This window comes from Lathyrus oleraceus, chromosome 4 (assembly GCF_024323335.1).
Source record: "Lathyrus oleraceus cultivar Zhongwan6 chromosome 4, CAAS_Psat_ZW6_1.0, whole genome shotgun sequence".
NCBI lineage: Eukaryota > Viridiplantae > Streptophyta > Magnoliopsida > Fabales > Fabaceae > Lathyrus > Lathyrus oleraceus.
The window spans coordinates 242,500,822-242,514,075 of NC_066582.1; the positions used below are offsets into that span (position 1 = coordinate 242,500,822).

Genomic DNA, 13,254 nt, shown 5'->3' on the forward strand with positions numbered 1-13,254 from the left:
AACTTTTTGTTACAACGAGGTTCACAACAAACATCAGTACAAAATAAGCTATCTGAAAACAGAAATATTTCTAAGTGATTACAACAATCAAATTGATGTCGTCTCGATCGAACATCATTTCCCTAGCATCCTTATCAGTCTTCATTTGCACCAACCAAAGATACTGTCAAGTCTCTCAATACTTCTAATTTTTTCCCTTCTGGTATTTTCCCATCTAACCAAGGAACGAACTCCTTCTTCAGTTGATTGAACGTAGTGATGTTCCAGAACAGCATCATCATCTAAGGTTTATCTCTCGAATAAATCACCTTTCCGTATCGGCGATGAACACCAAACATGATTGCCAAATAATTATATGAGATGTGGAACAATTACTCACATAACGCATCTATTTATAACACAAAAATTGCATTTTATGAGGAGTCTCCAATTGAATTGACGCCTCCTCTTAAACCCTACACAGGGGCGCCAATTGGATTGGCTAGGGCACCCGCCCTAGCCAATCCAATTGGCGCCTCCATTCAAGTTTTAAGAGGAGTCTCCAATTCAATTGGCGACTCCTCCTAAAAGTGGGGTAGTTTGGAATTTTTTTTGAAACCAAGGGTATTTTGGAAATTTCCTTGAAAAAGTGAGTTATTTTTGTAAAAAATTCTATTTTATGTATGTTGTTTATTTCAATTCAAAGGTATTTTATGTAGACACATCTTTTGTGTGCTTAAGCTACTAGGTAAAACGGGGTCACTGTCGTCTTACTATATTTTTTCACAATGAAGGAAGGATATAAGGCGAATACATACACTTATTAAATATGGTGTTGATCATTTAGTTGAAAATGTTGAATTACAAATGGTGATTTTTTTTTTAAAAATAACCATGTTTTTAAAAAAAAAATACGAAAATAACCAACTTTTCAATTTTTTTTCCAAAATAACCATGTTTGGGGGAGGATGCGCGGGGGGAGTCGACGCACCCCCAAAAAGATAATAGGAGGCGCCAGATGCATTGACACACATGGATTGGGCCTCATGAAGAATTAAACACACAACCTTTTGATCAATAGTGAAACAGGTTACCATTGCACCACAAACCCTTCATATTAATTTGTTTCATCATATATTTAATGAACCATTGTTCTTAGATCATAAGAGAAATACACTAAATTTTTATTTTAAATTTTAATATCTTAAATATATGAATTATATTCTTCAATATTTATTTATAATCAATATAAATTATTATTTCCATTTTAAATTATATGTTACTCCTATTTTGTAAAATATTTTGTTTTATATTTTAAGTTGTTTTGCAATATAAATTAAATATTAATAAATTTTTCTTATCATAAAATAATACTTAAATATTTAATACATGTCTAAGTTAAATATTGAAATAATACTTAAATATTTAATACATGTCTTATCATAAGTTACTTTTTATAAATAATATAATATATTAATACATGTCTAAGTTATATAAAATAATACTTAAATATTTAATATATAAAAAATTAATAAAATATAAATACATTATAAAATAAAACACAAAATAATTGAATACTAATTTGAATATATTAATATATAATATTTTTAAAAATTAAAAAATAGAGATAAAATTTAATAAAATAAAAAAAGAACAATATATTTTTTTAAAATAAAACATTATAGTAAATCAGATTTATTTTAATAATAAAATAAATACTATCAATTATTTTTTAAGAATCGTGCATAACTTAAATGAGATACTTTTTTCGTCCTAAATAATAATTTCTTTATGATATTTCATACAAATTTAGATTATAATTAATTTTATAAATAAATAAATTATATATCATTTATTAATGATATGAAAAGATGATGAAATAAAAGAATAATATAAATAGTAGATAGTATGATAAGAAAAACTTATTAATATTTAATTTATATTGCAAAACAACTTAAAATATAAAACAAAATATTTTACAAAATAGGAGTAACATATAATTTAAAATGGAAATAGCAATTTATATTGATTATAAATAAATTATATAAATATTGAAGAATATAATTTATATATTTAAGATATTAAAATTTAAAATAAAAATTTAGTGTCTTTCTCTTATGATCTAACAACAATGACTCATTAAATATATGATGAAACAAATTAACATGAAGGGTCTGTGGTGCAATGGTAACCTGTTTCACTATTGATCCAAAGGTTGTTTGTTTGATTATTGTTGGCTGCAAAATTAAATTTTATTTTCAAAAGAAACACACATAGGCGCCAGCTGTATTGACGCCTTCTCTTGGAGGGCCATGCAGGCGCCACAAGCATTGACGTCTCTTCATGAGACTCAATGCATGTGCGCCAATGCATCTGGCGCTTCCTCTTAATTTTTGGGGAATGCGTAAAGTTGGTTATTTTCGTATTTTTTTTGAAAAACATGGTTATTGTAAAAAAAAAATCTGGTATAATTATAGTAGAAAATGATTTAGTACGGAATCAAGTGACTAAAATTATTGACACCGTAGTGTCTCAAAGTAAAGGACACCCTCCTTCCAAAAGAAAATCATCAAAAGTTGAACAAACTGTGAATAAACTTGTAAGAAAGAAGACTCAAAAAAGAAATCAAAAGTGTGACAATTAAGTTGGAAAAGAGGTAATTTTAAGATTTATATTCATCTAGAGTAAGAGTTTTAAAAATATATAATTTTCATTATTTTGTGAGAGGACTTGTGTGCATCTACGATACATGATAGTGTTCAAATAATTGATCAAATTGAAACAGAAAACATATTCAAGTAAGTAAAATACAATGCTTTCTTTCCCATGTTTTGTTTTGAGTAATTAATAAGACATTAGACCCTTATTGTATACGTTGGCACATATGTTTTTAGTGCAAACAAAATAGTTTTGGGATGAATAAGCAAGGTGGTGAATCAACCCCCTTCAATGCAAACCCAATATTTGTTGGCAAAGTCAATCAGGAGCAAACATAAAATCAAAATCTACTTAGTTTCTTTGTTCATCAATAACAAGTGAATCATGCAGACATGAAGCAAATGATTAGTCATTTTTATACTATCTAGAAGTGGATAATTTCTTGTAAACTAATAACTTTATGCTCTGCTTTTGAATTGAATACTTTTATGTTTATTTGCTACTTGTTGACAGTAAGAGATGCTGATATGAAGCACATAAATAAATAACTTTGACTATTTATCAGTGTACATGTTTCTATTTGTTGAAGGTAGAGAATTTCAAATTTAAGTGAAAAAACTAGAAATTATATATCAGGATACCTTATATTAAAAAGCAAGGAAAATGGAAGCCGGAGCCAAAAAATGGTACACGTCATTCGCTAGATTTGTTATTGTTTTTTTCCGCTGTATTTAGCATTATTGTTTATATAATAGTATTATATGATATATAATATATATAGTATTATATAATTGATGTAAATGATTTAAAAATTAGCGGGGGTATGAACTCACACTTTAATGTGTATAAAAATTGTATGCATACACACTAATTATTATGTATAAAAGTGGTATGTCTACGTCATAGATAGTGATTATTATATATAAAAATTGTATGCATATTTTAATGAATTTGACTATTTTGTGAAAGTTTTTTTTTAAGACATGATTAATTTAATATATTTTTTAAAATAGGATATTTTAAAATTTATTTTAAAAAACATGATTATTTAAAAAAAAAATCTCAATCTTAGATACAACAATATTTTTTTTATAGTTCATAAGTAATTTTCAAAGTTTATGGTAATGATATAGGTAAGTTTAGTTTTGGGCCAGATAATCCAAGAACATCTTTGAATTTCTTCCCCTCAACTGAAGTTGATCAACCAAAATCGCACTCTCATCAGGTACTTCAATTTTTCTCTACTGAATTTCACATTTTACCCATTCAAATAACCACTTATTTTTATGTTGATTCAGTTTCAACATTCATTGCTCTGTTCCAAACCCATTAATTTTTAGTTAATTCATCAATCTCAACATGGAATCTGTGTCAAAGAACCCTAGAACTAAAGTTGCGAAATATCCATCCAAAAACCCTAATAGACAATCAACACCAATTGCTAAACCTAATCATCAAACCAATGAGTTTCCATCTCATCTTGATACCCAAAACGTATCATCAACAGCTCGAACCCTTTGCAATCTACTCACCCGAACATCCCCTCAGGAGATTGACTCTGCTTTATCCTCTTCTGGGATTCATCCTTCTGAAGAATGTGTTCATGAGGTTCTTAAGCTTTCTTATAATTACCCTTCTTCGGCCATCAAGTTTTTCCGGTGGGCCGGGCGTTTGAGAAAACACTCGGCCCACGCGTGGAACTTGATGGTTGATTTATTGGGCCGGAATCAGCTTTTCGAGCCCATGTGGGATGCTGTTAGGACTATGAAGCAAGAAGGTGTGCTGTCTTTGCCCACCTTTGTTTCGGTTTTTCAGAGCTATTGTATGGCTGGGAGGGTTAATGAGGCTGTTATGAGTTTTGATGTGATGGATAGGTATGATGTTGAGAAGAATGTTGTGGCAGTTAATTCCTTGCTTAGCGCGATTTGTCGCGAGGAGAATCAGACTTCGGCGGGTGTGGAGTTTTTGGAGAAGGTTAAGGGGAAGGTTGATTTGGATGGGGATAGTTTTGCGATATTGTTGGAGGGATGGGAGAAGGAAGGGAATCCTGCTAAAGCGAAGAGTACTTTTGGTGAGATGGTGATTCGGGTTGGTTGGAGTCGGGATAATGTAGCGGCTTACGACGCGTTTTTGATGACTCTTCTTCAAGCTTTGCAGTTTGACGAGGTTGTGACGTTTCTTAAAGTTCTGAAGGACAATGACTGTTTTCCAGGTTTGAAGTTCTTTACCAATGCTCTTGATGTGCTTGTTAAGCGAAATGATGCTCTTCATGCTATCCCTTTGTGGGATGTCATGGTTGTTAGTGGATTATTGCCTAACTTGATCATGTATAATGCCATGATTGGGTTGCTTTGCAACAATGGCGAGATTGATCACGCGTTTCGCCTGCTCGATGAGATGGTTCTCCATGGAGCTTTTCCAGACTCTCTGACGTATAACATGATATTTGAGTGTTTGGTGAAGAACAAAAGGGTTCGTGAAACGGAGAGGTTCTTTGCCGAGATGATCAAGAATGAATGGCTGCCCACAGGTTCTAATTGTGCTGTGGCCATCGAAATGTTATTTGATTGCGATGACCCTGATGCAGCACTTGAGATTTGGAGTCACATGGTTGAAACCCATGTAGGGGTACTTGAGGTGAGTGCAAATATCTTGCTCATTGGTCTTTGTAAATTGGGTAGATTGTCGGAGGTGAGAAGGTTTGCAGAAGAAATGCTTGATAAAAGGATCGTCATATATGAATCTACAATGACCAAGTTGAAGGAAGTGTTCCGTAAGGATGGTAGAAGTGCAAGAGACAGATTTGATACTCTTTACAGGAGATGGAAAGCTCAAGTCAAGTTGTAATCTAGAATTCTTTTTCTTTCCTTCATGTTTTAATAGTTTTACAATTAACTGCTGGTGTCTATTGTGTCAGAGACAAGCAGATTTTGCTTGTTCTTGATTTGGCTTTGCCCTGAAAACAATGCTCTACAAATTTAATCATTACAACTCCACGGTAGAATTTCCTCGACAACCTTTTGTTGTACCAGGTTTCTTTTCTGTATAATTCGTTGTGAGGTTGGTTACACTTTGCTACTTGAGATGAACTTGATGTTCATGAATCGCAAGGGCTCGTAACTGATTGACATGCAGATTTTTAGAGTTAAGTGCTCACAAGAGTTATCATCATACAATAAAACAAATAGTATAACTTCAAAGTTTTCTGCAAATACCTGTATTGTTTGAGTTTTTGATTGCCAAGCCGTCCCACAATATCTCCCTGATTTATGGTTCATATTTTCTGGCACAGGCAGTTCTTTTCTGGGCTTTTCATGAAAGTTAGTACAGCCACAAAGCTGCAACTTGATTCTGCTTGTTCCATTCTCTTACTTAGAACTTTTATAATGCATAAATGCTTGAATGCAAGTTCATCTTGCTATTTCTCTGTCATGTTTTATACTTCAATTATGGATGTCAATGCGTTGGTAGTGGTGTTAATGAGGCCATAATTTGATGGACCATTGCAATCATCTAAACTGGAGAGTTAAATGATAAAGCTCCGTCAAATGAGGTGTTTTTATTTACCTGTACATTATAAAAGGAGAAATATATTGGTAATGGAGAGACATGCCTTGTTCAGACAAGTCTTTCTTTCATAAGAAAAGACACCCTTCATGTACTATGATGTCAATAGCATCGTGATCTCATGCAATAGTGGTCTCGTAGAGCAATACTATGTTATAGTGGTTTCGTGGAGCAGTTTTGGGTTCTGCGGTGATGTGCTTTTACGTCTACACGCGTCCAACAGTTGTCACGAAAGCCATTGGTTTCACAACCGCATATATGATAGGGTTCACAACACCATGATATTTTGGACACAATTCATAATGCGCTGTTTTTCCTTTGATATTACTCGTTTATTTTTCTTCTTTTTTTTAGTGAGTTATTTGTTAGTTTCACTATTATATGTTAAACACTACTACTCTTCCCACTCATTCAAACCCAAACACAGAACTCTGTTCTTCTGCCTCTCTGTTTCAAGTGAGAAGAAAAACCATTGTGACTATGACACTCAACGAAGCGCCGTACCTTTTCACTTTTTCAGACGACAACAAATTTTATGATGACAGTGACTTCATCTGTGATGGCAATAGTCGCGTTCAGCATCTACGGTGTTCTATGGATTTATTTTTCCCCTTTGTTATTTTGACCTTCATATGAAGGTTGAAGTGATAGTAATGCGATTTGTCTTTCTACGGTGTCGTGTCAGAGAGACCAACTTAATTAGTAGTTAGGGTATATTGGGTTTTGATTTCTAATGTTAATGACAAATGGTAAAAATTTAATTATAGTTATTATGGATAGTTACCCATTTATTTGTAGATTTTGTATTTTTTAATATTTACGTATACTGTTGGGGTTTACGCATAGTTTGTATACATAACTGTTTTAGTTTTTGCAATAACCGTTATCTCGCTATCTAGGTAGTCAACAGAGGCGCTACCGTGGCCGCACGGAGCCTGTCCACAGCAGCGAGACTGGTAGCGGAGAGAAACAGTGTCGCGGCGCTCGATAGGGGTTTCATGGGTCACTTTTTGGAGTGGTTTTTGGATCGCTATTATTTTTTTTGCTTGAAAAACCAAAGCTACCCCTTAAAATTAAAACATTTTGCAGGTAATCTGGTATTTTTCTCTGAATTTGAGTGTTATCTGTTTAACCCTAGCAGTTTACTGCGTGCACCGTTCGTTCTTTTCCTTCAAAACACAAGCTTCTTCGTCAAGCTTCATCATCTTCCCCGTGTTTCTTCATTTTTTCATCTTTACCTCCTTCAAGCTTCATATTCGTTTCTTTTCCCTTGTTTCTTTTCCTTCATTTCTTTTCTCTGTTTTTCCCTCATTCCATTTCTTTCTTTCTTTTCCCTCTTTTCTCATTTTCTTACCTTCTTTTTTACTGTTATTTTCTAACTCTGTTTTGTCTTCTGTTGTTAATTAATCTTATTCCTCTCTTTTATTTGTTTATTTCCTTCCTCTGATCTATATAATATTTTGAGATATATGTTTAGTAATATTCATGTAATTTTTCCAAAAAAATATCAAATAGCTGTCAACCAGTTATACGCCATCCTATTATCCCACTTTAAGGGTGGGCCGCACTGCGCCACTGTCTGAGATTGACTATGTAGCTCTGTATAGTGGTTTTTGAGACCAGCATCCTTTTGTCTTGCTTTTGATAGTGAAATTCTTTAAAGAACTAACTCCGTCACGAACATTGTGACACAAAGAGTACTAGACTAAGGTTAATTATTTATAATACATCAATTATAATACAATTCTTACTTAAATAATCATAAGATAAGAAGATGAATCATGTCTTTTTTAAAAATTAGTTTATCCTGTGATATCGAGCTTAACAAAAGAATTAATAAGAAGCATTGTTTTGCTATTTGTGTTCAAAAGTGATAGATCTAATCTAGTTAGGAATGATCAAAATGAGTCTTGCCAAGAGCAGGTGTTGGCTAATGCTCTTGATGTGTGTCCAAGGCGTGTATACTAAGTGTTCAAACAAAAATAATGTTTTTTAGTTGGACATCACTAAGAGTTGTCTGAAACGTGTCCAAGGCATTTCTGAGAAGTATCATGGCACATCACTTTGGAGTGGTGACAATGCTTCATTGGTGAGATCCATATCAAAGAAATACCCTCACTTTGGAGAGATGACAATGCTTCATAGGTAAGATCCAAATCCATTAAATACTAGTTATTCATGTTTTATTTGTAGCAAATCAAATGCATTCTTAGGCACTCTTGCTTCAAAAATCATGGATCCTTTAACACAGACCCTTTATTGTGCATGGTGTTACTGCTAGCACTACTCTTGTTTCATGTGATTCATTTTACTTTTGTGCATCTGTGCAAGGAATGTGCTTCAAGTTGTGTTTTGTTGATAACTGAGCAGGAATTCATCTTTTTCCCATACTGAGATCATTTACACCGTATGATGATACATTACGAGTCTGTTTATTCAGTTAGGAACAGTTGAGTGTTAGCAGGAATCACGCCTAAGCCTGTCAAGCAAAATGCTTTGGTACTCACCAGTTTAGCAAGCTAATGTAGCTACCCATAAAATGTCATAAAGTGCAGCTCCTATGACGTCTAGTTTTGAAGGCGCTGCTACAATAGGGTCTTGAGTATTATAAGCAGTCCAAGTTTCACATCAAGTTGTCTAAGATGCTTGTAAAGTACTTAAGTGGTTTGGTAATTCCTCTAACTAGCTTTCAAGGAAGTGTTCCCGCGATTTGAGTGTTTATCAAGGACTTGCAATATTTGGTTTATAATTATTTTAAGTGAAATTTTTTTATGTTATATTTCACAAACCAATACACCAACTCTTTATTTTATCATTAATAGTATCACACCCTGCACAGGACACTGATTTGATATTCTGCTTGTTGCGGCGGATGTATTGGACTATTCTTAGATGTCTGTTTCCTATGTTTGGCAATTCTATTGTGTTCAGTTTTTATTTATAAGTGATTGTACTTTACCTTAGCTAATTAGGTTTCTAGTATAATCTGTTTAGATAGACTGATTTACTTTCAGGTGTTTCAGTGTCTCAGTTTCAGTTTTTGGTGTTTTTCAAAATTACTTTCTGATGTTGCTTTTCCAGAAATGTTCTTCTAATGCCTGCAATAACAGCAGTTCTTTCGTGTATTACAAAGAATTTGTGCAACAATCCCTTTTCCATTTTCAGATCATGTAAATTATTTTTCCTTTACTGTGACCGTAAGCCCTGAAAATTCTCTCAAATATTGGACAGATAACTGGTTCTGCTACAAAAGCTTTGTGTTTTTTAGTTTTCATACTTAGGAATCTTAGTTCCTTGTAACTTTAATGCATTTGTTTTACAATGTCACATGACACAAGTAAAGTGTCTTGAGTGATGAGTTTGCATGACAAGCTTGTGATTAAAAGCAGGATTCTTCTATAGGACTGATTGTAATTCAAATTTTTGATGGATTATACCCTTCAGTAATGCAAGTTTGGTATTTTACTTTTTACAAGTTAAACAGTGGCTAAGATTCTTTGTTCTTTAGAAGCTTAAACCGTTCGTGCAACTATATATATAAATCAAATGCTTTACAGGTGAGCAAAGGATGATACCAAACCTTCAAGCCAATTATAACCAAAAGAGGTCAAATTCTCTGTAAGATTCTCAAGAAAAAATTTGTACTCTTTTTCAGCAACATAAAATTGAAATAAAATAAAATATGTAATGTTATATATATTAGTCTCTCAAATTTTAATGTCATTTCTTTATTGTTACTCTCACTACTATTATACACCATGGTTGCATTCAAGAGAAAACCTGTAATGGGTTCTGGTGGTCACACCAACCCTTTAGTTTGGTTAGCAGCTATAATCTGCACAATTTTCGCAATAGCTGTGATTGTTACTGGCATTATGATGTTCATTGGTTACATAATGATCCATCCAAGAGTACCTACAATCAGTGTCACCAATGCTCATTTAGATCTTCTAAGAAATGATTATGCTGGTTTACTTCAAACTCAGCTAAGCATTGTTGTGACTGCTTACAATGGAAATGCCAAAGCTCATGCAAAATTTTCTAAGATGACATTTAGTCTTAGCTTTCAAGGTCAAGGAATTGCAGTGCTTGTTGCGGATTCATTTGATGTGCCGAAGAACAGTTCGAATGTTCTTCGGTATGTTGTTCAATCGTCGTCGATACCGTTAACGCCGGATCAAATGGAGAAAGTTGGTGAGTCTTGGAAGAGAAATGAGATTGGTTTTGATTTTAAAGGTGCTGGTAGGACTAGGTGGAAGGTAGGACCTTTTGGTTCTGTGAAATATTCTTGTCATTTGAATTGTTACCTTAAGTTTCGACCCTTGAATGGTAGTTATATACCTTCTAAGTGTTCATCCAAATCAAAATGATTCTTTGTTACAGATAGTTTTACCTCATCTTCTTTCTTCTGTAGATTATTCAGGTTATATATATAGAAAATAAAGTTGCAGGTTATTATACATTCATCACAGAAAGCAAAGAACTTTGAAGTACAAAATAAGGTTAATGATGTATCAAATTGTGGTATATAACATCTTGTTATACTAATATAGGTTGCTATTCTAACACACCTTGGGCATGTTTGCTTTTGTTTTATATATTAATAATCACGTTTTTAAAAAAGTTTTTTTTTTGTTGAAACTTTTCTTCCTTTTAAGAAACACAACATCATGAATGGGGCTTGAGATTGATTCCTATTCAAGAAGTGTGATTACAATTGAAAGAACCACATACGATTAGCATGATATATTTAAGACCAAACTCTAGAAAAAGTGGTGAAAACATGCAAGCATTTTAGATATTGCAAAGAAAATATGATAAGTTTTTAAAAGTTTTTTCAATCATTTTCTTTCTCTACTCATTTAAATTACATTTACTTTAAAGTATTTTCTTGAACTACTCTTTCCTCTTTTTCTTGATAACGACTTTCAATAAGTCTACAAAACTATACAAAATAATAAAGTTATTAGTAGAACAAAGGAGCATTCAACCTATCACCCCAATTTATATTTGATATCTCTCATAATTTCAAAATTTTAAAAATATTTTTACTATTATTTTTCAACTAAATTTTACTTCTCTTCCAATTTTTTTATTTTTACTAACATATAAAAAATGAAGTTTCCTGTAGTACAATCAAAAGTGGCAAGACATTCCTTTTTTTTTTAGTTCTCTATGGGAAGGACTCGTTTTGATTATTTTATTTTCTTATCATAGAGATTAGAGTAACTCTTTTTTCTCTATTTTTTTATGGTATGCATTGGATCTATCCAAAATATGTTCAATTATGTGAACAATAACCATGAAGACGCTTAATACCTATAATCCTAGGTGGACTTATCACCCAAAATTTTCTACAATAACCACTATCACTATTTTGAGAAACCCCTAAATTCCTAACAATCCAACCTTAAAATGTTAATGGAGAATTTGGTTACGACGGTAACTCATTCTAACTTGGAATCTATGATGGAGAAAAAAGTGCTAATAAATAGAACTCATAACAAATGTGAATACAAAACAAGAAGGAATGCCTTGCCACTTTAGTTACTTTATGGATAAAAGAGCTAAAGTCATATGGGAAAGGAGGACTTATAAAAGAAATGATTGAATCCTTTGTGAAGCTTATGAGTTTGCTCCATAGTGAATTAATGCATAGACTTTGACATTGTAGACATACACTGGGTGAGAATACAAACACAGATAGGTCTAGAAGGGAGGGGGTTGAATAGACCTTTCTTCAGGTAGACAATTCCAAAAATATTTTAGGTTCCATAAAATGAAATCAGTGATTTTAAAACACACAGAAGCAGAACACAACACTAATAGAGCTTGGAAGCACCTCAATAAATCAATCCAACAAAATCATTATAAGGTGTCACTAGAAGCACGATTATATCTAATTCAAATCAATTGCAAGATAACCAAAACTGCTTTAACAACGCGATTTAAAAACACTTTCTATAGAAATTCATTCAAGATATAATTAGATTTATGATGATTCAATATGTTTTATGCATCGCGGATCTAAGTTTACACATTAAAACACTATAATCAAGATCCAATATAGATGTCATACAAATGATGCACTAATGAAATAGTTATAATAATGAATGCTAAAAATTAAAAGAGATAAGGCAAGAGAGAAAAGATACACATAGATATATAGTGGTTCAATGTTCATCCTCGCTTTGCCTACTCCACTCTTTAATGGTGTTAAAATCATTGGGAAATAATCATAACCTTCCACTATTTTTGATAAGTTTGATACAAGCATTTTGGTTACAATGAAATATCACATAATAATTGCCTCTGTCGATGCAGATACTCAAATTGCTAACAAAAAACAAGATCTTCAATGATCTTGATCCAACTTGCTATCTACAATAACCTGATCCAAGTCTTCGTAAGTGGCGATCCACCTTGATCCCACTGATTTATTGTTTGAGTGATAGCCATTAACTAAGCATCGATTGGACAACTCCCAATTTTATCTATGAACAGTCTTTACACAACTTCACCAAAGTTTGAAAATTTTCAACTCCGTCTTATGAACAGTTTGTACTCGGCGTCACCAAAGTCCTCAATGGGGTATAATGAAACTCTCTTCTTGATATATACCAATAAGAACCAAACTAAATTCAAGAAATGATACATCATCTCTTACAAATAGCAAACTTCACACAAAAACATTAGATACCCTAATGTACCACTAGTCTCCCTCAAACACTCAATATTTAGATATGAGAGTCCAAAATAATGGATAAGGACTAAGGTTGAAGATGATGAAAAGTGCCAAAGTAATCTCACACAAACTCTAATTCACAAGGTGTTAGTCAATAAATTAGATGCAGGTGAAATAAGAACACACACACACACACACACAAACATTCTCCCTAATTTCTAGATGAATGGCTCTTGGATCTTGATGGTTCTCATGAGCTCGATCAATCATGAATCGCTACAATATTAATTAACTCACTTTTTATGGTTTCCCTCAAATGACAACAAATTACACAAGAATAATGTGTAACAAAAAGAAGTGAAACA

The 13,254-nt window shown here is 32.7% G+C and overlaps 2 protein-coding genes across 6 annotated transcripts; both read left to right on the top strand.

The window, feature by feature from the left end:
• Window positions 1–3,720: 3,720 nt before the first annotated feature.
• Window positions 3,721–10,772, top strand: LOC127074825 (NDR1/HIN1-like protein 12). 5 transcript variants are annotated; one of them, XM_051016204.1, is made up of 4 exons: window positions 3,721–3,862; window positions 7,104–7,293; window positions 8,238–8,349; window positions 8,536–10,772. In XM_051016204.1, exon 4 carries the CDS (start codon window positions 9,963–9,965, stop codon window positions 10,572–10,574), a length of 612 nt encoding a protein of 203 aa, XP_050872161.1. In that variant the 5' UTR covers window positions 3,721–3,862; window positions 7,104–7,293; window positions 8,238–8,349; window positions 8,536–9,962; the 3' UTR covers window positions 10,575–10,772. The 5 variants fall into 5 exon arrangements, with proteins under 5 accessions (XP_050872161.1, XP_050872162.1, XP_050872163.1 ...); XM_051016205.1 differs by having other exon boundaries at window positions 8,575–10,772; XM_051016206.1 differs by having other exon boundaries at window positions 9,762–10,772.
• LOC127074824 (pentatricopeptide repeat-containing protein At1g77360, mitochondrial) lies at window positions 3,856–5,653 on the top strand. Its single transcript, XM_051016202.1, has one exon. The coding sequence runs from the start codon at window positions 3,997–3,999 to the stop codon at window positions 5,482–5,484; it is 1,488 nt and encodes a 495-aa protein (XP_050872159.1). The 5' UTR covers window positions 3,856–3,996; the 3' UTR covers window positions 5,485–5,653.
• Window positions 10,773–13,254: the final 2,482 nt, after the last annotated feature.

What these genes read in the sequence shown, in the direction of transcription:
- LOC127074825 (XM_051016204.1), top strand. Translation starts at nt 9,963, where the DNA reads ATGGTTGCATTCAAGAGAAAACCTGTAATGGGTTCTGGTGGTCACACC.
- LOC127074824 (XM_051016202.1), top strand. Translation starts at nt 3,997, where the DNA reads ATGGAATCTGTGTCAAAGAACCCTAGAACTAAAGTTGCGAAATATCCA.